Genomic DNA, 24,482 nt, shown 5'->3' with positions numbered 1-24,482 from the left:
CTCAGAGTGTGGATTAATACAGAGTGGGGAATGTATCCTCACTGTGTGGATTAATACAGAGTGGGGAATGTATCCTCACTGTGTGGATTAATACAGAGTGGGGAATGTATCCTCACTGTGTGGATTAATACAGAGTGGGAAATGTATCCTCAGAGTGTGGATTAATACAGAGTGGGGAATGTATCCTGACTCTACGGATTAATACAGAATGGGGAATGTATCCTCACTGTGTGGATTAATACAGAGTGGGGAATGTATCCTCAGAGTGTGGATTAATACAGAGTGGGGAATGTATCCTCACTGTGTGGATTAATACAGAGTGGGGAATGTATCCTCAGTGTGTGGATTAATACAGAGTGGGGAATGTATCCTCAGAGTGTGGATTAATACAGAGTGGGGAATGTATCCTCACTGTGTGGATTAATACAGAGTGGGGAATGTATCCTCAGAGTGTGGATTAATACAGAGTGGGGAATGTATCCTCACTGTGTGGATTAATACAGAATGGGGAATGTATCCTCACTGTGTGGATTAATACAGAGTGGGGAATGTATCCTCACTGTGTGGATTAATACAGAGTGGGGAATGTATCCTCACTGTGTGGATTAATACAGAATGGGGAATGTATCCTCAGAGTGTGGATTAATACAGAGTGGGGAATGTATCCTCACTGTGTGGATTAATACAGAATGGGGAATGTATCCTCACTGTGTGGATTAATACAGAGTGGGGAATGTATCCTCAGAGTGTGGATTAATACAGAATGGGGAATGTATCCTCAGAGTGTGGATTAATACAGAATGGGGAATGTATCCTCACTGTGTGGATTAATACAGAGTGTGGAATGTATCCTCACTGTGTGGATTAATACAGAGTGGGGAATGTATCCTCACTGTGTGGATTAATACAGAGTGGGGAATGTATCCTCACTGTGTGGATTAATACAGAGTGGGGAATGTATCCTCAGAGTGTGGATTAATACAGAGTGGGGAATGTATCCTCACTGTGTGGATTAATACAGAGTGGGGAATGTATCCTCACTGTGTGGATTAATACAGAGTGGGGAATGTATCCTCACTGTGTGGATTAATACAGAGTGGGCAATGTATCCTCACTGTGTGGATTAATACAGAATGGGGAATGTATCCTCACTGTGTGGATTAATACAGAATGGGGAATGTATCCTCACTGTGTGGATTAATACAGAGTGGGGAATGTATCCTCACTGTGTGGATTAATACAGAGTGGGGAATGTATCCTCAGTGTGTGGATTAATACAGAGTGGGAAATGTATCCTCAGAGTGTGGATTAATACAGAATGGGGAATGTATCCTCACTGTGTGGATTAATACAGAGTGGGGAATGTATCCTCAGTGTGTGGATTAATACAGAGTGGGAAATGTATCCTCAGTGTGTGGATTAATACAGAATGGGGAATGTATCCTCACTGTGTGGATTAATACAGAATGGGGAATGTATCCTCACTGTGTGGATTAATACAGAATGGGGAATGTATCCTCAGAGTGTGGATTCATACAGAGTGGGGAATGTATCCTGACTCTACGGATTAATACAGAATGGGGAATGTATCCTCACTGTGTGGATTAATACAGAGTGGGGAATGTATCCTCAGTGTGTGGATTAATACAGAGTGGGGAATGTATCCTCAGAGTGTGGATTAATACAGAGTGGGGAATGTATCCTCACTGTGTGGATTAATACAGAATGGGGAATGTATCCTCACTGTGTGGATTAATACAGAATGGGGAATGTATCCTCACTGTGTGGATTAATACAGAGTGGGGAATGTATCCTCACTGTGTGGATTAATACAGAGTGGGGAATGTATCCTCACTGTGTGGATTAATACAGAGTGGGGAATGTATCCTCACTGTGTGGATTAATACAGAGTGGGGAATGTATCCTCAGAGTGTGGATTAATACAGAGTGGGGAATGTATCCTCACTGTGTGGATTAATACAGAGTGGGGAATGTATCCTCACTGTGTGGATTAATACAGAGTGGGGAATGTATCCTCACTGTGTGGATTAATACAGAGTGGGCAATGTATCCTCACTGTGTGGATTAATACAGAATGGGGAATGTATCCTCACTGTGTGGATTAATACAGAGTGGGGAATGTATCCTCACTGTGTGGATTAATACAGAGTGGGGAATGTATCCTCAGTGTGTGGATTAATACAGAGTGGGAAATGTATCCTCAGAGTGTGGATTAATACAGAATGGGGAATGTATCCTCACTGTGTGGATTAATACAGAGTGGGGAATGTATCCTCACTGTGTGGATTAATACAGAATGGGGAATGTATCCTCACTGTGTGGATTAATACAGAGTGGGAAATGTATCCTCAGAGTGTGGATTAATACAGAGTGGGGAATGTATCCTCAGTGTGTGGATTAATACAGAGTGGGAAATGTATCCTCAGAGTGTGGATTAATACAGAGTGGGGAATGTATCCTCACTGTGTGGATTAATACAGAATGGGGAATGTATCCTCACTGTGTGGATTAATACAGAATGGGGAATGTATCCTCAGAGTGTGGATTAATACAGAGTGGGGAATGTATCCTCACTGTGTGGATTAATACAGAATGGGGAATGTATCCTCAGAGTGTGGATTAATACAGAGTGGGGAATGTATCCTCAGAGTGTGGATTAATACAGAGTGGGGAATGTATCCTCACTGTGTGGATTAATACAGAGTGGGGAATGTATCCTCAGTGTGTGGATTAATACAGAGTGGGGAATGTATCCTCACTGTGTGGATTAATACAGAATGGGGAATGTATCCTCAGTGTGTGGATTAATACAGAGTGGGGAATGTATCCTCACTGTGTGGATTAATACAGAGTGGGGAATGTATCCTCAGTGTGTGGATTAATACAGAATGGGGAATGTATCCTTACTGTGTGGATTAATACAGAGTGGGGAATGTATCCTCACTGTGTGGATTAATACAGAATGGGGAATGTATCCTCACTGTGTGGATTAATACAGAGTGGGGAATGTATCCTCACTGTGTGGATTAATACAGAATGGGGAATGTATCCTCACTGTGTGGATTAATACAGAGTGGGGAATGTATCCTCAGAGTGTGGATTAATACAGAGTGGGGAATGTATCCTCAGTGTGTGGATTAATACAGAATGGGGAATGTATCCTCAGAGTGTGGATTAATACAGAGTGGGGAATGTATCCTCAGAGTGTGGATTAATACAGAATGGGGAATGTATCCTCACTGTGTGGATTAATACAGAATGGGGAATGTATCCTCACTGTGTGGATTAATACAGAATGGGGAATGTATCCTCACTGTGTGGATTAATACAGAGTGGGGAATGTATCCTCAGAGTGTGGATTAATACAGAGTGGGGAATGTATCCTCACTGTGTGGATTAATACAGAATGGGGAATGTATCCTCACTGTGTGGATTAATACAGAGTGGGGAATGTATCCTCAGAGTGTGGATTAATACAGAGTGGGGAATGTCTCCTCAGAGTGTGGATTAATACAGAGTGGGGAATGTATCCTCAGAGTGTGGATTAATACAGAATGGGGAATGTATCCTCACTGTGTGGATTAATACAGAATGGGGAATGTATCCTCAGAGTGTGGATTAATACAGAGTGGGGAATGTATCCTCAGAGTGTGGATTAATACAGAATGGGGAATGTATCCTCACTGTGTGGATTAATACAGAATGGGGAATGTATCCTCACTGTGTGGATTAATACAGAATGGGGAATGTATCCTCACTGTGTGGATTAATACAGAATGGGGAATGTATCCTCACTGTGTGGATTAATACAGAATGGGGAATGTATCCTCACTGTGTGGATTAATACAGAATGGGGAATGTATCCTCACTGTGTGGATTAATACAGAATGGGGAATGTATCCTCACTGTGTGGATTAATACAGAATGGGGAATGTATCCTCACTGTGTGGATTAATACAGAGTGGGGAATGTATCCTCACTGTGTGGATTAATACAGAGTGGGGAATGTATCCTCAGTGTGTGGATTAATACAGAATGGGGAATGTATCCTCACTGTGTGGATTAATACAGAGTGGGGAATGTATCCTCAGTGTGTGGATTAATACAGAGTGGGGAATGTATCCTCACTGTGTGGATTAATACAGAATGGGGAATGTATCCTCAGTGTGTGGATTAATACAGAATGGGGAATGTATCCTCAGAGTGTGGATTAATACAGAGTGGGGAATGTATCCTCAGAGTGTGGATTAATACAGAATGGGGAATGTATCCTCACTGTGTGGATTAATACAGAATGGGGAATGTATCCTCACTGTGTGGATTAATACAGAGTGGGGAATGTATCCTCAGTGTGTGGATTAATACAGAATGGGGAATGTATCCTCACTGTGTGGATTAATACAGAGTGGGGAATGTATCCTCAGTGTGTGGATTAATACAGAGTGGGGAATGTATCCTCACTGTGTGGATTAATACAGAATGGGGAATGTATCCTCACTGTGTGGATTAATACAGAATGGGGAATGTATCCTCACTGTGTGGATTAATACAGAGTGGGAAATGTATCCTCAGAGTGTGGATTAATACAGAGTGGGGAATGTATCCTCAGTGTGTGGATTAATACAGAGTGGGAAATGTATCCTCAGAGTGTGGATTAATACAGAGTGGGGAATGTATCCTCACTGTGTGGATTAATACAGAGTGGGGAATGTATCCTCACTGTGTGGATTAATACAGAATGGGGAATGTATCCTCACTGTGTGGATTAATACAGAATGGGGAATGTATCCTCACTGTGTGGATTAATACAGAGTGGGCAATGTATCCTCACTGTGTGGATTAATACAGAGTGGGGAATGTATCCTCACTGTGTGGATTAATACAGAGTGGGGAATGTATCCTCACTGTGTGGATTAATACAGAGTGGGGAATGTATCCTCAGAGTGTGGATTAATACAGAGTGGGGAATGTATCCTCAGTGTGTGGATTAATACAGAGTGGGGAATGTATCCTCAGAGTGTGGTTTAATACAGAGTGGGGAATGTATCCTCAGAGTGTGGATTAATACAGAGTGGGGAATGTATCCTCAGTGTGTGGATTAATACAGAGTGGGGAATGTATCCTCAGAGTGTGGATTAATACAGAGTGGGGAATGTATCCTCACTGTGTGGATTAATACAGAGTGGGGAATGTATCCTCACTGTGTGGATTAATACAGAGTGGGGAATGTATCCTCAGAGTGTGGATTAATACAGAGTGGGGAATGTATCCTCAGTGTGTGGATTAATACAGAGTGGGGAATGTATCCTCAGAGTGTGGATTAATACAGAGTGGGGAATGTATCCTCACTGTGTGGATTAATACAGAGTGGGGAATGTATCCTCACTGTGTGGATTAATACAGAGTGGGGAATGTATCCTCAGAGTGTGGATTAATACAGAGTGGGGCATGTATCCTCAGTGTGTGGATTAATACAGAGTGGGGAATGTATCCTTACTGTGTGGATTAATACAGAGTGGGGAATATATCCTCAGTGTGTGGATTAATACAGAGTGGGGAATGTATCCTCAGAGTGTGGATTAATACAGAGTGGGAAATGTATCCTCAGTGTGTGGATTAATACAGAGTGGGGCATGTATCCTCAGTGTGTGGATTAATAAAGTGTGGGGAATGTATCCTCAGTGTGTGGATTAATACAGAGTGGGGAATGTATCCTTACTGTGTGGATTAATACAGAGTGGGGAATATATCCTCAGTGTGTGGATTAATACAGAGTGGGGAATGTATCCTCAGTGTGTGGATTAATACAGAGTGGGGCATGTATCCTCAGTGTGTGGATTAATACAGAATGGGGAATGTATCCTCAGTGTGTGGATTAATAAAGTGTGGGGAATGTATCATCAGTGTGTGGATTAATACAGAGTGGGGAATGTATCCTCACTGTCTGGATTAATACAGTATGGGGAATGTATCCTCACTGTATGGATTAATACAGAGTGGGGAATGTATCCTCAGAGTGTGGATTAATACAGAGTGGGGAATGTATCCTCAGTGTGTGGATTAATACAGAGTGGGGCATGTATCCTCAGTGTGTGGATTAATACAGAGTGGGGAATGTATCCTCACTGTGTGGATTAATACAGAGTGGGGAATGTATCCTCAGAGTGTGGATTAATACAGAGTGGGGAATGTATCCTCAGTGTGTGGATTAATACAGAGTGGGGCATGTATCCTCAGTGTGTGGATTAATACAGAGTGGGGAATGTATCCTTACTGTGTGGATTAATACAGAATGGCGAATGTATCCTCAGTGTGTGGATTAATACAGAGTGGGGAATGTATCCTCAGTGTGTGGATTAATACAGAGTGGGGCATGTATCCTCAGTGTGTGGATTAATACAGAGTGGGGAATGTATCCTTACTGTGTGGATTAATACAGAATGGCGAATGTATCCTCAGTGTGTGGATTAATACAGAGTGGGGAATGTATCCTCACTGTGTGGCTAAATACAGAATGGGGAATGTATCATCACTGTGTGGATTAATACAGAATGGGGAATGTATCCTCAGTGTGTGGATTAGTACAGAGTGGGGAATGTATCCTCAGTGTGTGGATTAGTACAGAGTGGGGAATGTATCCTCACTGTGTGGCTAAATACAGAATGGGGAATGTATCATCACTGTGTGGATTAATACAGAGTGGGGAATGTATCCTCACTGTGTGGATTAATACAGAATGGGGAATGTATCCTCACTGTGTGGATTAATACAGAGTGGGGAATGTATCCTCACTGTGTGGATTAATACAGAGTGGGGAATGTATCCTCACTGTGTGGATTAATACAGAATGGGGAATGTATCCTCACTGTGTGGCTAAATACAGAATGGGGAATGTATCATCACTGTGTGGATTAATACAGAATGGGGAATGTATCCTCACTGTGTGGATTAATACAGAGTGGGGAATGTATCCTCACTGTGTGGATTAATACAGAGTGGCGAATGTATCCTCAGAGTCTGGATTAATACAGAATGGGGAATGTATCCACACTGTGTGGATTAATACAGAGTGGGGAATGTATCCTCAGAGTGTGGATTAATACAGAATGGGGAATGTATCCTCACTGTGTGGATTAATACAGAGTGTGGAATAATACTGAGTGGGGAATGTATCCTCACTGTGTGAATTAATACAGTGTGGGAAATGTATCCTGACTCTGGATTAATACAGAGTGGGGAATGTACCCCTCAGTGTGTGGATTGTTACTGGGGTGGTGTGAAATATACCCTCAGTGTGTGGATTGTTACTGGGGTGGGGTTGAATGTACCCTCAGTGTGTGGACTATTACTGGGGTGAGGTTAAATGTCCCCTCAGTGTGTGGATTGTTACTGGGGTGAGGTTAAATGTACCCTCAGTGTGTGGATTGTTACTGGGGTGAGGTTAAATGTCCCCTCAGTGTGTGGACTATTACTGGGGTGAGGTTAAATGTCCCCTCAGTGTGTGGATTGTTACTGGGGTGAGGTTAAATGTCCCCTCAGTGTGTGGATTGTTACTGGGGTGAGGTTAAATGTACCCTCAGTGTGTGGATTGTTACTGGGGTGGGGTTAAATGTACCCTCACTGTGTGGATTGTTACTGGGGTGGGGTTAAATGTCCCCTCAGTGTGTGGATTGTTACTGGGGTGAGGTTAAATGTACCCTCAGTGTGTGGATTGTTACTGGGGTGGGGTTAAATGTACCCTCAGTGTGTGGATTGTTACTGGGTTGGGGTTAAATGTACCTTCAGTGTGTGGATTGTTACTGGGGTGGGGTTAAATGTCGCCTCACTGTGTGGATTGTTACTGGGTTGGGGTTAAATGTACCCTCAGTGTGTGGATTGTTACTGGGGTGGGGTTAAATGTACCCTCAGTGTGTGGATTGTTACTGGGGTGGGGTTAAATGTACCCTCAGTGTGTGGATTGTTACTGGGGTGGGGTTAAATGTCGCCTCAGTGTGTGGATTGTTACTGGGGTGGGGTTAAATGTCGCCTCACTGTGTGGATTGTTACTGGGTTGGGGTTAAATGTACCCTCAGTGTGTGGATTGTTACTGGGGTGGGGTTAAATGTACCCTCAGTGTGTGGATTGTTACTGGGGTGGGGTTAAATGTACCCTCAGTGTGTGGATTGTTACTGGGGTGAGGTTAAATGTATCCTCAGTGTGTGGATTGTTACTGGGGTGGGGTTAAATGTACCCTCAGTGTGTGGATTGTTACTGGGTTGGGGTTAAATGTACCCTCAGTGTGTGGATTGTTACTGGGTTGGGGTTAAATTTACCTTCAGTGTGTGGATTGTTACTGGGGTGGGGTTAAATGTACCTTCAGTGTGTGGATTGTTACTGGGGTGAGGTTAAATGTCCCCTCACTGTGTGGATTGTTACTGGGGTGAGGTTAAATGTACCCTCAGTGTGTGGATTGTTACTGGGTTGGGGTTAAATGTACCCTCAGTGTGTGGATTGTTACTGGGTTGGGGTTAAATGTACCCTCACTGTGTGGATTGTTACTGGGGTGGGGTTAAATGTATCCTCAGTGTGTGGATTGTTACTGGGGTGAGGTTAAATGTACCTTCAGTGTGTGGATTGTTACTGGGGTGAGGTTAAATGTATCCTCAGTGTGTGGATTGTTACTGGGGTGAGGTTAAATGTACCTTCAGTGTGTGGATTGTTACTGGGGTGAGGTTAAATGTACCCTCAGTGTGTGGATTGTTACTGGGTTGGGGTTAAATGTACCTTCAGTGTGTGGATTGTTACTGGGTTGGGGTTAAAGGTACCTTCAGTGTGTGGATTGTTACTGGGGTGGGGTTGAATGTACCCTCACTGTGTGGATTGTTACTGGGGTGGGGTTAAATGTATCCTCAGTGTGTGGATTGTTACTGGGGTGAGGTTAAATGTATCCTCAGTGTGTGGATTGTTACTGGGGTGAGGTTAAATGTACCCTCAGTGTGTGGATTGTTACTGGGTTGGGGTTAAATGTACCTTCAGTGTGTGGATTGTTACTGGGGTGAGGTTAAATGTACCTTCAGTGTGTGGATTGTTACTGGGGTGGGGTTAAATGTACCTTCAGTGTGTGGATTGTTACTGGGGTGAGGTTAAATGTACCCTCAGTGTGTGGATTGTTACTGGGGTGAGGTTAAATGTACCTTCAGTGTGTGGATTGTTACTGGGGTGAGGTTAAATGTACCCTCAGTGTGTGGATTGTTACTGGGGTGGGGTTGAATGTACCCTCAGTGTGTGGACTATTACTGGGGTGGGGTTAAATGTCCCCTCGCTGTGTGGATTGTTACTGGGGTGAGGTTAAATGTACCCTCAGTGTGTGGATTGTTACTGGGGTGGGGTTAAATGTACCCTCAGTGTGTGGATTGTACCTGGGGTGGGGTTAAATGTCCCCTCACTGTGTGGATTGTTACTGGGGTGAGGTTAAATGTACCCTCAGTGTGTGGATTGTTACTGGGGTGGGGTTAAATGTACCTTCAGTGTGTGGATTGTTACTGGGGTGGGGTTAAATGTACCCTCAGTGTGTGGATTGTTACTGGGGTGAGGTTAAATGTACCCTCAGTGTGTGGATTGTTACTGGGTTGGGGTTAAATGTACCCTCAGTGTGTGGATTGTTACTGGGTTGGGGTTAAATGTACCCTCAGTGTGTGGATTGTTACTGGGTTGGGGTTAAATGTACCTTCAGTGTGTGGATTGATCCAGGGTGAATGTACCCCACAATCTCTGGATTGTCATGGCTTCTCGCTAGGGTTGGCAATGAAATGTTAACAGTTGATGTTGTAATGGACGTTTGGATAATGAATTCTTTCTTAAATGGCAGCCCTCATGCCAAGGCAAGTAGTGCATTCCATGTTCACGACAGCAGTGTGTTTCTGAGAGATTTGATAAGGCTGTCATGACATGCCATACTTTCTGCAGAACAAATAGATCTTAATAGTCGTTTGGTAGTACAGAACTTTATTATTGCTGAAAAAAGAGACATGTTGTCGAAGCTTTTTGTCTTGCACTCTTCTGGACAATTTGCAAGAATACCAATGTAAGGGAAAGCAACAAAGAGAGCGCTGATTGGTTGGCAAGTGGACTCTGATTGGTAGAGGCGTTAGCATGGAGAATGCACCAGTTTATGGTGACTGCCAGTTAACTGGCAAGCTTTGTTTGAAATTTGAACCAGGCAGCTTGACTCTGATTTGTCAAGGCATTGCCCTGAGGAGTGAACCAGCAAATGGCTGTCACTTATTTTGTTAAGCTGAAACAGGCACACTGTGTGTACATGTTCTTTCTGTCTGCTATCTAACACATTTATGTTGACAGATCTCCCTCCAAAGGAGAACTTTCGCCACAAATCAAGTTCTACCTCACTGTCTATTGCTGCATTGCCATAGTAAACACTATATTCACTGCAGCCCGAGCAGTTCTCTTCGCCTATGGAGCACTTCGTGCCGCCGTGATTATTCACAACAAACTTTTACTTCAGGTGATAAAGGTTAGTGGCTCATCCTTGTTCCTCAGGGTTCCAGATCTTGCAAAGTTTGATTTTATGCATTGATTCATATCCATCTATCAACTTTCCACTACATTGTACCTGAATGGGACCAGCAATCCTCCCAGGGATGACTCTCACTCCATTTACTTCTTGATCTGCATGTTATTGAAGGTCGATGTTTTTAGTTTGGGGATCTACCGTGGGCAGTATCCTGGCTGGGCATTTGTTGCCTCACCCTGCTGTCTGGTTCCAGAAGCCATGCTCTGACCCTCTCAGCTTCAGGCATCAGAGGAGAATAAAATAGGTACAATAAAAAGGGTAACCAGGAACAGGAGTAGGCCATTTAGCCCTTTGAGCCTGTTCTGCCATTGAATAAGATCATGGCTGATCTGCGACCTATCTCCTCATCCCTTACTGTCTTTGGTCTTAACAAAAATCTATCAAGCTCAGATTTTAAATTAACAATTGATCTAACATCAATTGCCATTTGCGGAAGAGTTCCAAACTTGTACCACCCTTTGTGCCTTGAGTTGTTTCCTAATTTCATTCCTGGAAGGTCTGGCTCTAATTTTTAGACTATGCCCCGAGTCTTAAACACCCCAACTAGCAGAAATGGTTTCTCTCTACCTACCCCTTAATATCATGAATTGGAAGGTTGCAAATGTAACGCCATATTCAAGAAAGGAGGAAGAGAAAAAGCAGGGCACTACAGGCCAGATAGCCTGACATCAGTCATTAGGAAAAGTCCGGAATCCATTAATAAGGAGATGTTAACAAGGCACTTAGAAAATCATATTACAATTAGGTGGAGTCAACATGGTTTTCTGAAAGGGAAATTGTGTCTGCCAAATTTACTCAGAGTTTTGTGACGCAACAGTCCTCTCAAAGGCAGAGCTCCCAAGTGTGTTGGCACTAATCAAACAGTGGCAGCTTCGGTGGATTGGATGCCTCCGCAGGACCCAAGGACCGTCTGTATGGTGAGGTCGCGCTGGGGCCAGACGACTGGTGGGATGCCCGAAATCTGCTTCAAGGATATTTGCAAGCATGACATGAAAGCCCTAAATGTCGACTATTGCACCTGGGATTCACTCGCTGGCCAAAAAGGGAAATGGCGACACATCCTGTGGACTGGTGTGCATTACCATGACAGCCTGTTGCTAACAGCAGCTCGCCAAAGGCGCCAACATCAAAAACAACAACTCAAAGTGTCACTTGGCAGCTTCACGTGCAGCCCTCATGGCCGAACCTACCTCTCAAGAATTGGCCTTCACAGCCATCAGCAAAGGTGCACCAAGAGAAGACAGCCCACCTGAATGAATTGTTTGCTGCCCGTCCATTATCTGTCGTAGATGGAAGGATACCAACCAACTCATAGGGTAGATAAAGGGGAGCCAGTGGATGTGGTACGTCTGGATTTTCAAAAGACATCCGATAAGGTGCCATATAAAAAGTTATTACGCAGGATGAGGGCTCATGGGGTTGGGGGTAATATATTAGCACGGATAGAGGATTGGTTAACGGACAGAAAGCCGAGAGTAGGAATAAATAGGGCATTTTCAAATTGGCAGACTGTAACTAGTGGGGTGCCACAAGGATAAGTGCTTGGGCCTCAACTATTTACAATCCAAATGAATGACTGATACGAAGAAACTGAGAATAAGTCTCCAGCTTTGCTGTTGATACAAAGTTAGGTGAGAATGCAAGCTGTGAGGACACAGAGTCTGTAAAGAGATAGACAGGTTAAGTGAATGGACAATAAGTTGGCAGATGGACTATAATGTGAGGAAATGTGAAATTATTCACTTTGATAGGAAGAATAGAAAAGCAATAATTTTAAATGGCGAGACCTTTAAATGTTGATTTTCAGAGAGATTTGGGTGTCCTCATGCAAGAAACACAGAAAATTAATATAAAAGCAAAATACTGCGGATGCTGGAAATCTGAAATAAAAACAAGAAATGCTGGAAATACTCAGCAGGTCTGGCAGCATCTGTAGAGAGAAAAGCAGAGTTAACGTTTTGGGTCAGTGACCCTTCATCAGAACTGGCAAATATTAGAAATGTCACATAAAACTAATATGCAGGTACAACAAATAATTAGGAAGGTAAATGGCATGTTGACTTCTATTGCAAGGGGATGGGAGTACAAGAATAAGAAAGTCTTGCTACAACTGTACAGGGCTTTGGTGAGACTACACCTGGAGTACTGCGTGCAGTTTTGGTCTAAGTACCTGAGGAAGGATGGAAGGATATACTTGCATTGGAGGCGGTACAGTGTAGGTTCACTAGATTGGTTCCTGGATGAGAGGGATGTCCTCTAATGAAAGGTGAAGTAGATTGTGCTTATACTCTGTGTAGTTTAGAAGAATGAGAGGTGTTCTCATTGAAACATACCAGATTCTGAGGGGGCTGGACAGGGTAGACACTGAGAAGTTGTTACCACAGGCCGGAGTGTCCAGAACTAGGTGGCATAGTCTCCGGAAAAGGGTTTGATCATTTTAAATTGATGTTACGACTGCTCAGGACAAAGCCCCTATTCAAAATCTATGATTCTGATTGTGGTGGGAGCAACGCACTTTCAATTCAGTCCTGTCACTCCACAGGTCACATTATATTTCTTTAAGCTTTCCAAATCAAAGAAATCAGCAGCCGAATTGAAACAATCTAGTATCCCCCAAATGAAGCGAACCAAACCAGGTATCTTTAGATATCAACAAATTAACTATTTATTAAAAAAAACCAAAAAAAAAATAAACACTGCTGAGATAAACCAATATCTAAAGACCTTATAACTTCTTTTTATAAAAACTAACTCCCGCATTCATATACTCAAATTATTAGCAGTTTGGTTTTTAATTAGCTGCCCGAAAAAATAGAAAAGAACAATAAAGTCTTTGCAGATTACACTTCTGCCGAACGGTCTTCTAATTCAACACAGTCCGAGTTCACTTGCAGTCTTCCAAGGTCTGATGAGAAAAGGGTCCTTCCAGAGATAGGGGTTCAAAAGTTCAGTTCGGGAGTTTGTAGTATTAAACTCTTTGTTTTCCAGCAATGAACGCAGCAGATCAATAATTTGTTATTTCTTTAAGGAATTAATTTGGCTTGAAGTTTTTGGAAGTTTGAGCGAGAAACTACCCAGGGTCTAAATTGACTTAGAGCTCCTATTTCCTTCACGTGCTGGATCAGTCTGACAACTAAGTTTCAAAGTCAAAATGGATACATTGAAGCCCTGTTCTCCCTCTCTGTATGGTTGTTGCCGGGCAACCAGAATGCACTTTCGCGCACTCACTCCGGAGCTTGCTGCCTTAAAGATGTACTGATCTTTTACAGCCTTAAAACCTCATTGTTTCCCATTTAGATTTATGGATAGGGAACCCCATTAAGGCTTATACCGTTGCCATTTTTGGCAATACCTGACCTTGCCCTACTATGTATCCAAGGTAAATTAATCTTGCCTTTTCAAATTCACTTTTTTCCAAATTTATCACTAAGCCCACAGCTTGTAATCTTTTAAACAGAATTTTTAGCTGGTTTAATCAGGTGGAATCAGCTACCACCTGATTCATTAATCTTTGAAAAGTGGCTGTGGCATTTTTTAGCCCGGATGGCATCACCCGGTGCTGATGAAGACCGTTCGAGGAGTCAAAGTCAAAGGAACTTGCCAGTATCCCTTGATAAGAAACTTAGCACTGCCCACTCTGTCGATACAATCTTCGAAATGTGGAATTGGTTAGGAGTCTGCCTTCCTAACTGCATTGACTTTTTTATAATCTACACAAAATCGGGTTGACCCTTCAGGTTTAGGTACTCGAACTACTGGTAAACTCCAGCTACTTTGACTAGGTTCAATCAAATTGTTTTCCAGCATATACTGGATCTCTGCTTTCACTTGGGCCTGTTTGTCTGGACTCCAGCGTTAAGGATATTGTTTGAAAGGAACAGTTCCCCTTATATCCACACCATGTGTGGCTAAAGTTGTACATCCTGGCTTGTTCCTACAAACTCTTTTAAATGTTGTGAAAAGCTTGATTAGGTCTTCACGCTGTTATGCCTCTAAGTGCAACCACATGTGGTCTAATTTTCCTAGCCATTCTGTATTCATCTACAACACTGGCATCTACCCTGCAATATGGAAAATTGCCCAGGTATGTCCGGTACACAAAAAGGACAAGTCCAACCCGGCTAATTACCACATCAACCTACTCTCAATCATCAGTAAAGTGATGGAAGGTGTTATCAACAGTGCCATCAAGCAGCACTTGCTTAGCAATAATCTGCTCAGTGACGCTCAGTTTGGGATCTGCCAGGGCCACTCAGCTCCTGACCTTATTACAGCCTTGGTTCAAACATGGACAAAAGAGCTGAACTCGAGAGGTGAGGTGAGAGTGACTGCCCTTGACATCAAGGCAGCATCTGACCGAGTATGGCATCAAGGAACCCTAGCAAAACTGAAATCAATGGGAATCGGGGAAAACCCTCCGCTGGTTGGAGTCATACCTAGCGCAAAGGAAGGTGGCAGTGGTTGTTGGAGGTCAATCATCTCAGCTCCAGGACATCACTGCAGGAGTTCCTCAGGGTAGTGTCCTAGGCCCGACCATCTTCAGCTGCTTCATCAATGACCTTCCGTTCATCATAAGGTCAGAAGTGGGGATCTTCTCTGATGATTGCACAATGTTCAGCAACTTTCATGACTCCTCAGATACTGAAGCAGCCCATGTCCATATACAGGAAGACTTGGACAGCAGTCAGCCTTGGGCTGATAAGTGGCAAGTAACATTTGTGCCACAATAGCGCCAGGCAATGACCAGCTCAAACAAGAGAGAATCTAACCATCTCCCCTTTATGTTCAGTCACTGAATCCCCCACTATCAACATCCTAGGGGGTTACCACTGACCAGGAACTGGTCACATCAATGCTGTGGCCACAAGAGCATGTCAGAGGCTGGGAATTCTTCGGCGAGTAACTCGCCTCCTGTCTCCTCAGTGCCTGTCCACCATCTACAAGGCACAAGTCAGAAGTGTGATGGAATACTCTCCATTTGCCTGGATGGGTGCAGCTCCAACAACACTCGAGAAACTCGACAACATCCAGGACAAAGCAGCCCGCTTGATTGGCACCCCAACATTCACTCAACATTCACTCCCTCCACCACCAATGCGCAGTGGCAGCAGTGTGTACCATCTATAAGATGCACTGCAGCAACTCACCAAGGCTCCTTCGACAGCACCTTCCAAACCCGTGACTTCTACCACCTGGAGGTTCCCCTCAAGCCACACACCATCCTGACTTGGAACTATATCGTTGTTCCTTCACTGTCGTTGGGTCACACACCATCCTGACTTGGAACTATATTATCGTTCCTTCACTGTCGCTGGGTCAAAATCCTGGAACTCCCTCCCTAATAGCACTGTGGGTGTACGTTGAAGACGGCAGATCACCACCACATTCTCAAGCACAATTAGGGATGGGCAACAAATGCTAGCATTGCTAGTGATACTCTCATCCCATGAAAGAATCAAAAATGGTCCTTATCGGATGTCTTTTGGAAATCCAAGTTTACTACATCTACTGGTACCCCTTTGTCCACCCTACTACTTATATCCTTAAAAAACTCCTATCTTTGTCAAGCAGATTTCACTTTCATTAAACCATGTTGACTCTGTCTGATCATACTATGATTTTCTAAGTGCATTGTTAAGACTCCCTTGATAATAGATTCCAGCATTTTTCTGACGCCTGATGTCAGGCTAACTGGCCTGTAATTTCTAGTTTTTTTCGCTCCCTCCCTCCTTCATTGAATAGCAGTGTTACATTTGCTAACTTCCAATCTTCTGGAATTGTTCAAGAATCCAGGGAATTTTAGAATATTGTAACCAGTGAATTCACTATTTCTGCAGCTACCTCCAATAGAACCCTGGGATGAGGGCCATCAGGTCCTGGTGATTTATCGGCTTTCAGTCCCTTAAATTTCTCCAATACCTTTTCTCTGCTGATCTTAATTACTTTAAGTTTCTCACTCTCATTAGCCCCTTGGTTACCTCTATTTCTGCTGTATAATTTGTGTCCTTACTGTGAAGACAGACCCAAAATAGATGCGTTGCTGCAGTGCATTTTGTAGATGGTACACACTGCTGCCTCTGTGCGCCAATCGTGGAGGAAATGAACGTTTAAGATGGTGGATGGGGTGCCCATCAAACAGGCTGCTTTGTGCTGGATGGTGTCGAGCTTCCTGAGTGTTGTTGGAGCTGCACCCATCCACTCGGGAGAGTATTCTATCACACTCTTGACTTGTGCCTTGTGGACAGGCTTTGGGGAATCAAGAGGTGAGTTACTTGCCACAGAATTCCCAGCTTCTAACCTGCTCTTGTGGCCACACTATTTATATGGCAGGTCCAGTTAAGTTTCTGGTCAATGGTAACCCCCAGGATATTGATTCCCATCTCCACCCATCTTCTGAGTCAAGATCCTTTCTTACTTATGTCCTTATCTCATCCTTTACTGTCAGGACTCCTTTTCTGTTCTGTTATCTCTTGCCCCACCACCCCCCACTTTACTTGCTTAAAATCTTTTACATTTCTAATATTTGTCAGTTTCGAAGAAGGGTCACTGACCTGAAACGTTAACTCTGCTTCTCTCTCCACAGATGCTACCAGACCTGCTGAATATTTCCAGCATTTCTTGTTTTTATTTGAGATTTCCAGCATCTGCAGTATTTTGCTTTTATTCCTCCTTTTGTATTCTGCCTATCTTTTTGAAATGTGTCCCCTGCATTATTTATTTCATCATAAGGTTTAGACTGACTATGGAAAAGGACAAAGAGCAATCCAGGGTAAGAATAATTAACTGTGGGAGGCCAACTTCAATGGGGTAAGAATGGAGCCGGGGCGAATAAATTGGGAGTCAAAAGCTGGCAGGAAAACTGGTAGATGAACAGTGGGCTACCTTCAAAGAAGAGAAAGTTCAGGCACAATCAAGGTATGTTCCCTTGAAGGGGAAAAATAGAGCAAACAAATCCAGAGCTCCCTGGATGACAAAAGAGGTAGAGATTAAGATAAAGAAGAAACAGTGTGCTTATGACAGATGCCAGGTAGAAAATACTATTGAGAACCAGGCTGAATATAGAAGGTAGAGGGGAAGTGAAAAAGCAAATAACAGAAGCAAAGAGAGAGCATGAAAAGAGACAGGCAGCTAGCATTATAGGAAATTCCAAAGTTTACTATAGGCATATAAATAGTAAAAAGGTGGTAAAAGGAGGAGTGGGGCCGATTAGGGACCATAAAGGGGATTTACACATGGAGGCAGAGTGTATTAAATGAATACTTTGCATCTGTCTTTACCAAGGAAGATGATGCAACCCAGGCAATGTTGAAAGAGGAAGTAAGTCAGATATGAGAGGGGTTTAAAATTGATAAAGAGGAAGTATTAGATAGGCTGTTTGTACTTAAAGTGAATAAAGCACCAGGACCGATGAGATGCATCCAAGGTTACTGAGGGAAGTGAGGGTGGAAATCGCGGAGGCACTGGCCATAATTTTTCAGTCTTCCTTAGATCTGGGGGTGGTGCCAAGAGGACTGGAAAATTGCAAACATTACACCATTGTTCAAAAAAAGGGTGTAAAGACAAGCCCAGCAACTACAGGCCAGTCAGTTTAACTTCGGTGGTGGGAAAACTTCTAGAAAAAATAATTCAGGACAAAATCAATGGTCACATGGACAAATGCGAGTTAATTAAGGAAAGCCAGCAGGGATCTCTTGAGGGAAAATTAATTTAACTAACTTGCTGGAGTTTTTTGAGGAGGTAACAGAGAGGGTTGATGAGGGCAGTGCTGTTGATGGACTTTCAAAAGGCGTTTGATACAGTGCCACACAACAGACTTGTGAGCAGACTTGTAGCTCATGGAATAAAAGGGATTGTAGCAACATGGATACGAAATTGGCAGAGTGACAGGAAACAAAGAGTAGTGGTTAATGGATGTTTTTCGGGCTGGAGGAAGGTTTGTAGTGGAGTTCCCCAGGATCAGTGTTGGGACTCTTGCTTTTCCTGATATATATTAATGACCTAGACCTTGGTGTACAGGGCACAATTTCAAAGTTTGCAGATGATAGGAAACATGGATGCATTGTGAACTGTGAGGAGGATAGTGTAGAACTTCAAAAGGACATAGACAAGTTGGTGGAATGGGCAGACAATGTTCAATACAGCAAGATGTGAAGTGATTCATTTTGGTAGGAAGAACATGGAGAGACATTATAGAATAAAGGGTACAATTCTAAAGGGGGTGCAGGAGCAGATAGACCTGTGCCTAAGTCATTGAAGGTGGCAGGACAGGTTGAGAGAGTGGTTAATAAAGCATACAGTATCCTGGGCTTTATTAATAGAGGCATAGAGTACAAGAGCAAGGAAGTTATGTTGAACTTGTATAAGACACTAGTTCGGCCTCAGCTGGAGTATTGCGTCCATTTCTGGGTGCTGCACTTGAGGAAAGACGTGAGGGCATTGGCGAGAGTACAGAAAAGATTCACGAGAATGGTTCCAGGGATGAGGAACCTCAGTTATGCAGATAGATTGAAGAAGTTAGGACTGTTTTCCTTGGAGAAGGGAAGGCTGAGAGGTGATCTGATAGAGGTATTCAAAATCATGAGGGGTCTGGACAGAGTAGATGGAGAGAAACTGTTCCCACTCATGAAAGGATCAAGGACGAGAGGGCACAGATTTAAAGTATTAGGTAAGAGAAGCAAAAGCTACATGAGGAAAAACTTTTTCACGCAGCGAGTGGTTAAGGTCTGGAATGCGCTGCCTGAGAATGTGGTGGAGGCAGGTTCAATTAAAGCATTCAAAAGGGAATTAGACAGTTGTATGAAACGGAAGAATATGCAGGGTTATGGGGAGAAGGCAGGGGAATGGAACTGAGGGAGTTGCTCTTTCAGAGAGCTGGTGCGGACATGATGGGCCGAATGGCCTCCTTCAGCGCTGTAAAAATTCTATGATTCTGTGATTTCCCAACCTTGGTCACCTTGTAACCATGTCTCTGTAAATTGTAATTAGATCGAAGCTATTTATCGTTATTTGTGCCACTAGTTCATCTATCTTATTACGAATGCTTCACGCATTCAGATAAAGAGTCTTTGATTTAATTTTTTCACTGCTATTTTTTGCATGGACCTTATTTGCTGACGCATTATTACTGTTAAATTCTTTGCCCCTTCCTGTCCCAGACTGCCTGTCTTTACCCACACTGCTCTTTTTCTTCTTTAGATTTTTAAATTTCCCTTCACCTCATCCTTCCCTGCTTTTAGTTTAAAGCCCCATCCATAGCCCTAGTTATACAATTCTCCATGACACTGATTTAAGTTGCGCCCATCCCAACAGAAAAGCGTCCTCTTTCCCCATTACTGATGCCAGTGCCCCATAAATTGATTCTTCCCACACCACTAGTTGAGCCATGCATTTAATTCTCTAATCTGCTTGATCCTATGCCAATTGGCACATAACTCAGATAACAATCTAGAAATTATTACCTTTGAGGTTCTGCATTTCAATTTGGACCCTAACTCCTCAACTCTCAGCAGAGCATCATTCCTAGTTCTACCTGTGTCGTTGGTTCCGACGTGGAGCACGACAACTGGAACCACCGCCCCCACTCCCAAGTTTTTCTCCAGCTGTGAGATGTCTTTAACCCTGGCACACAAGTATACAAGAAATAGGAGCAGGAGTGGACCATGTGGCCCATCGAGCCTGCTCTGCCATTCAGCATGATCATGGCTGATCTTGGGTTTAAATTCCACTTTCCCGCCCACTTGCCATATCCCTTGATTCCCTGAGAGACCAAAAATCAGTCTGTCCCAGCCTTAAATGTGTTCAATAATGGAGCATCCACAACTCTCTGAGGTAGAGAATTCCAAAGCTTCACAACCCTTTGAGTGAGGCAATTTCTACTCATCTCAGTCTATATCTATCTATCTATTCCTAAATGATTGGCCCTTTATCCTGAGACTGTGCCTCCGTGTTATAGATTCCCCGACCAGCGGAAACAATCTCTCGGTGTCTACCCTTTCAAGCCCTTTCAGAATCCTGTATGTTTCAATGAGATCGCCTATCATTCTTCTAAACTCTTGAGAATACAGGCCTAATTTACACTGTCTTTCATCATCGGACAAACCCCTCATCCCCGGCACCAATCTAGTGAACCTTCGCTGTACTGCCTCCAATGCAAGTATATCCTTTCTTAAATGTGGAGACCAAAACTGCACAAAGCGCTCCAGGTGTGATCTCACTAAAACCCTGTACAATTGTAGCAAGAGTTCTTTATTCATGTACTGCAATCCCCTTGCAATAAAGGCCAACATGCCATTTGCCTTCCTAATTGCTTGCTGTATCTGCATGTTAACTTTCAGCATTCCTTGTAGGAGCACACCCAAGTCTATTTGAACATCAACACTTATAAGTTTCAGACCTTTGAAAAAATATTCTGTTCTTTTATTCTTACGATCAAAGTGAATAACTTCACACTTCCCTACATTATACTCCATCTGTCATCTTGTTGCGCACTCACTTCACCTGTCTATATCTCTTTGCAGCCTCTCTACGTCCTCCTCACAGCTTACTTTTCCACCGAGCTTTGCATCATCAGCAAACCTACATACATTACTGTCTGTCTCTTCATCCAGGTCATTAATATAGTGTAAATAGCTGAGGCCCCAGCACTGATCCTTGCAGCACTCCACGAGTTAGAGCCTGGAAACTTGAAAATAACCCATTTATGCCCACTCTTTGCCTCATGTCTATTAACAAATCCTCTATCCATGCTAATATATTACCCCCATGGAATGAGGTGATGATACTTAGTAGCTTTGTTGGACATCCGAGCTTTGCTAGTCGTCTTAAGAGACCACGTCTGCTGACGAGGTCAAAGGCTTTGGTGAGATCTATGAAAGCAACGTAGAGGGGCATCTGTTGTTCACGGCATTTCTCCTGTAGCTGGCGAAGGGAGAACAGCATGTCAATAGTGGAATAAAAACAAGAAATGCTGGAACCACTCAGCAGGTCTGGCAGCATCTGTGGAAAGAGAAGCAGAGTTAACGTTTCAGGTCAGTGACCCTTCATCGGAACTGGTGTCAATGGTGGATCTCTCTGCTCGAAAGCTGCACTGTGCCTCAGGGTAGACTCGCCTGCTCAGTCAGCGGGCGTGGTCTCTTCAGACTACGAGCAAAGATCGGATGTCCACCAAAGCTACTAAGTGTCATCACCTCATTCCATGACAATATGAAAGGCACAATTCAGCATAGCGGCGCCTCATCAGACCCCTTTCCTAACCTGAGTGGCGTGAAACAGGGCTGTGTTCTCACACCTACACTGTTTGGGATCTTCTTCTCACTGCTGCTCTCACATGCGTTCAAGTCTTCAGAAGAAGGAATTTTCCTCCACACAAGATCAGATGGCAGGTTGTTCAATCTTGCCTGTCTTAGAGCGAAGACCAAAGTACGGAAAGTCCTCATCAGGGAACTCCTCTTTGCTGACGAGGCTGCTTTAACATCCCACACTGAAGAGCGTCTGCAGAGACTCATGGACAGGATTGTGGCTGCCTGCAATGAATTTGGCCTAACCATCAGCCTCAAGAAAACAAACATCAAGGGACAGGACGTCGGAAATGCTCCATCCATCAATATCGGCGACCACACTCTGGAAGTGGTTCAAGAGTTCACCTACCTAGGCTCAGCTATCACCAGCAACCTGTATCTCGATGCAGAAATCAACAAGCGCATGGGTAAGGCTTCCACTGCTATGTCCAGACTGACCAAGAGGGTGTGGGAAAATGGCGCACTGACACGGAACACAAAAGTCCGAGTGTTTCAAGCCTGTGTCCTCAGTACCTTGCTCTACGGCAGCGAGGCCTGGACAACGTATGTCAGCCAAGAGTGACTTCTCAACTCATTCCATCTTTGCTGCCTCCCGAGAATCCTTGGCATTAGGTGGCAGGACTGTATCTCCAACGCAGAAGTCCTTGAGGCGGCCAACATCCCCAGCATATACACCCTACTGAGCCAACGGCGCTTGAGATGGCTTGGCCATGTGAGCCGCATGGAAGATGGCAGGATCCCCAGGGACACATTGTACAGCGAGCTCGCCACTGGTATCAGACCCACCGGCCGTCCATGTCTCCTCTTTAAAGACGTCTGCAAACGCGACATGAAGTCCTGTGACATTGACCACAAGTCGTGGGAGTCAGTTGCCAGTGATAGCCAAAGCTGGCAGGCAGCCATAAAGGCGGGGCTAAAGAGTGGCACGTCAAAGAGACTTAGCAGTTGGCAGGAAAAAAGACAGAAGAGCAAGGAGAGAGCCAACTGTGTAACAGCCCCGACAACCAATTTTATTTGCAGCGCCCGTGGAAGAGTCTGTCACTCGAGAATTGGCCTTTATAGCCACACCAGGCACTGCTGCACAAACCACTGACCACCTCTAGCCGCTTACCCATTGTCTCTCGAGACGAGGAGACCAAAGAAGAAGAAGATATTACCCCCAACTCCATGAGCCCTTATCTTTCTTGTTAACCTTTTGTGTGTGGCACCTCATCGAATACCTTTTGGGAAATCCAGGTGTACGACATCTACTGGTTCCCCTTTATCTGCCCTACTATCCTCAGAAAACTCTAATAAATTTGCTAAACAGGATTTCCCTTTAGTAAAACCATGTTGACTTGTTCATTCTGTGCTTTTCTAAGTGCATTGTTAAGACTTCCTTAATAACAGATTCCAGCATTTTCTGGACTGATGTTAGGCTAACTGGCCTATGGTTTTCCCTGTTTTCTCTCTCCCTCCTTTCTTGAAAAGCAGTGTAAAATTTGCCAACTTCCAATCCGTGGGACCGTTCTAGAATCCACAGAATTTTGGAAAATCATAGCTAGCGCATCCACTATCTCTGTAGCTATCTCTGTTAGAACCCTAGGGGTTTGTCGGATTTTAGTCCCTTATGTTTCTCCAATAATTTTTCTCTGCTGATATTAATTTCCTGAATTTCCTCATTCTATTTAGCTCCTAGGTTGCCATCTATTTCTGGTATGGAACTTGTGTCTTCTACTGTGAAGACAGACACAAAATATTTGTTCAGTGCCTCTGCCATTTCCTCATTCCTCAAGATAATTTTTCCTGTCTCTGCTTTTAAGGGAGCAACTTTAACTTTAGCTCCTCCCTTTCTTTACATATACCAATAACAGCTCTTACAATCTGTTTTTATATAACTGACTAGTTTACTGTCATATTTTATTTTTTCCTTTTTTATCAACTTTTTGGTGGCCTTTTGCTGGTTTCTAAAACATTGCCAATCCTCAGACTTGCTACTCTTTTGCAACCTTGTAAACCTCTTCCTGAGTGAGCCAAGAATGGATCTTTCTTGCTCAGTTTTTGTTTTTCAACAGAATGTATTTTTCTTGAACATTTTGAATTGTTTCTTTAACGATTTCCCACTGTTCATTTACCGTAATACCTTTTAGTCTATTACCCAATTTACCTTAGCTAGTTCTCCCCTCATACGTATGTCGTTGGCTTTGTTTAAGATTCTTGTTTGTGATTGGAATATGTCACTTTCAAACTGAACATGGAACTCAATGGTATTGTGATCACTGTTTCCCAGTGGATCTTTTACTATAACATTACTAATTAACCCTGCTTCATTACACAATACTAGGTCTCTGGCACAGAGTCTGTCCCTGTTGCTCAGAAGGGAAGGGGGAAGAGGAGCAGAGTCATTGGGGACTCCATAGTTAGGGGAACAGATAGGAGGTTCTGTGGGAACGACAGAGACTCACGGTTGGTGTGTTGCTTCCCAGGTGCCAGGGTTTGTGATGTCTCGGATCGTGTTTTTGGGATCCTTAAGGGGGAGGGGGAGCAGCCCCAAGTCGTGGTCCACATAGGCACCAACGACATAGGTAGGAAGAGAGATGGGGATTTAAGGCAGA

At 43.6% G+C, this 24,482-nt stretch overlaps 1 protein-coding gene across 5 annotated transcripts in view; it reads left to right on the top strand.

Annotated features, from left to right (window-relative positions):
- Window positions 1–24,482, top strand: part of abcc10 (ATP-binding cassette, sub-family C (CFTR/MRP), member 10) — a 505,256-nt gene that overhangs the window by 186,460 nt on the left and 294,314 nt on the right. For all 5 annotated transcript variants that reach the window (XM_068028201.1, XM_068028199.1, XM_068028202.1 and 2 more), the window contains exon 14: window positions 10,360–10,531. In XM_068028201.1, coding sequence (XP_067884302.1) covers window positions 10,360–10,531 — 172 coding nt within the window. The remainder of the gene's footprint in view (window positions 1–10,359; window positions 10,532–24,482) is intronic.

The sequence above is a fragment of the Heterodontus francisci genome, chromosome 3, assembly GCF_036365525.1.
Source record: "Heterodontus francisci isolate sHetFra1 chromosome 3, sHetFra1.hap1, whole genome shotgun sequence".
Classification (NCBI taxonomy): Eukaryota; Metazoa; Chordata; class Chondrichthyes; order Heterodontiformes; family Heterodontidae; genus Heterodontus; species Heterodontus francisci.
This window is presented reverse-complemented; position numbering and strand designations above follow the sequence as displayed.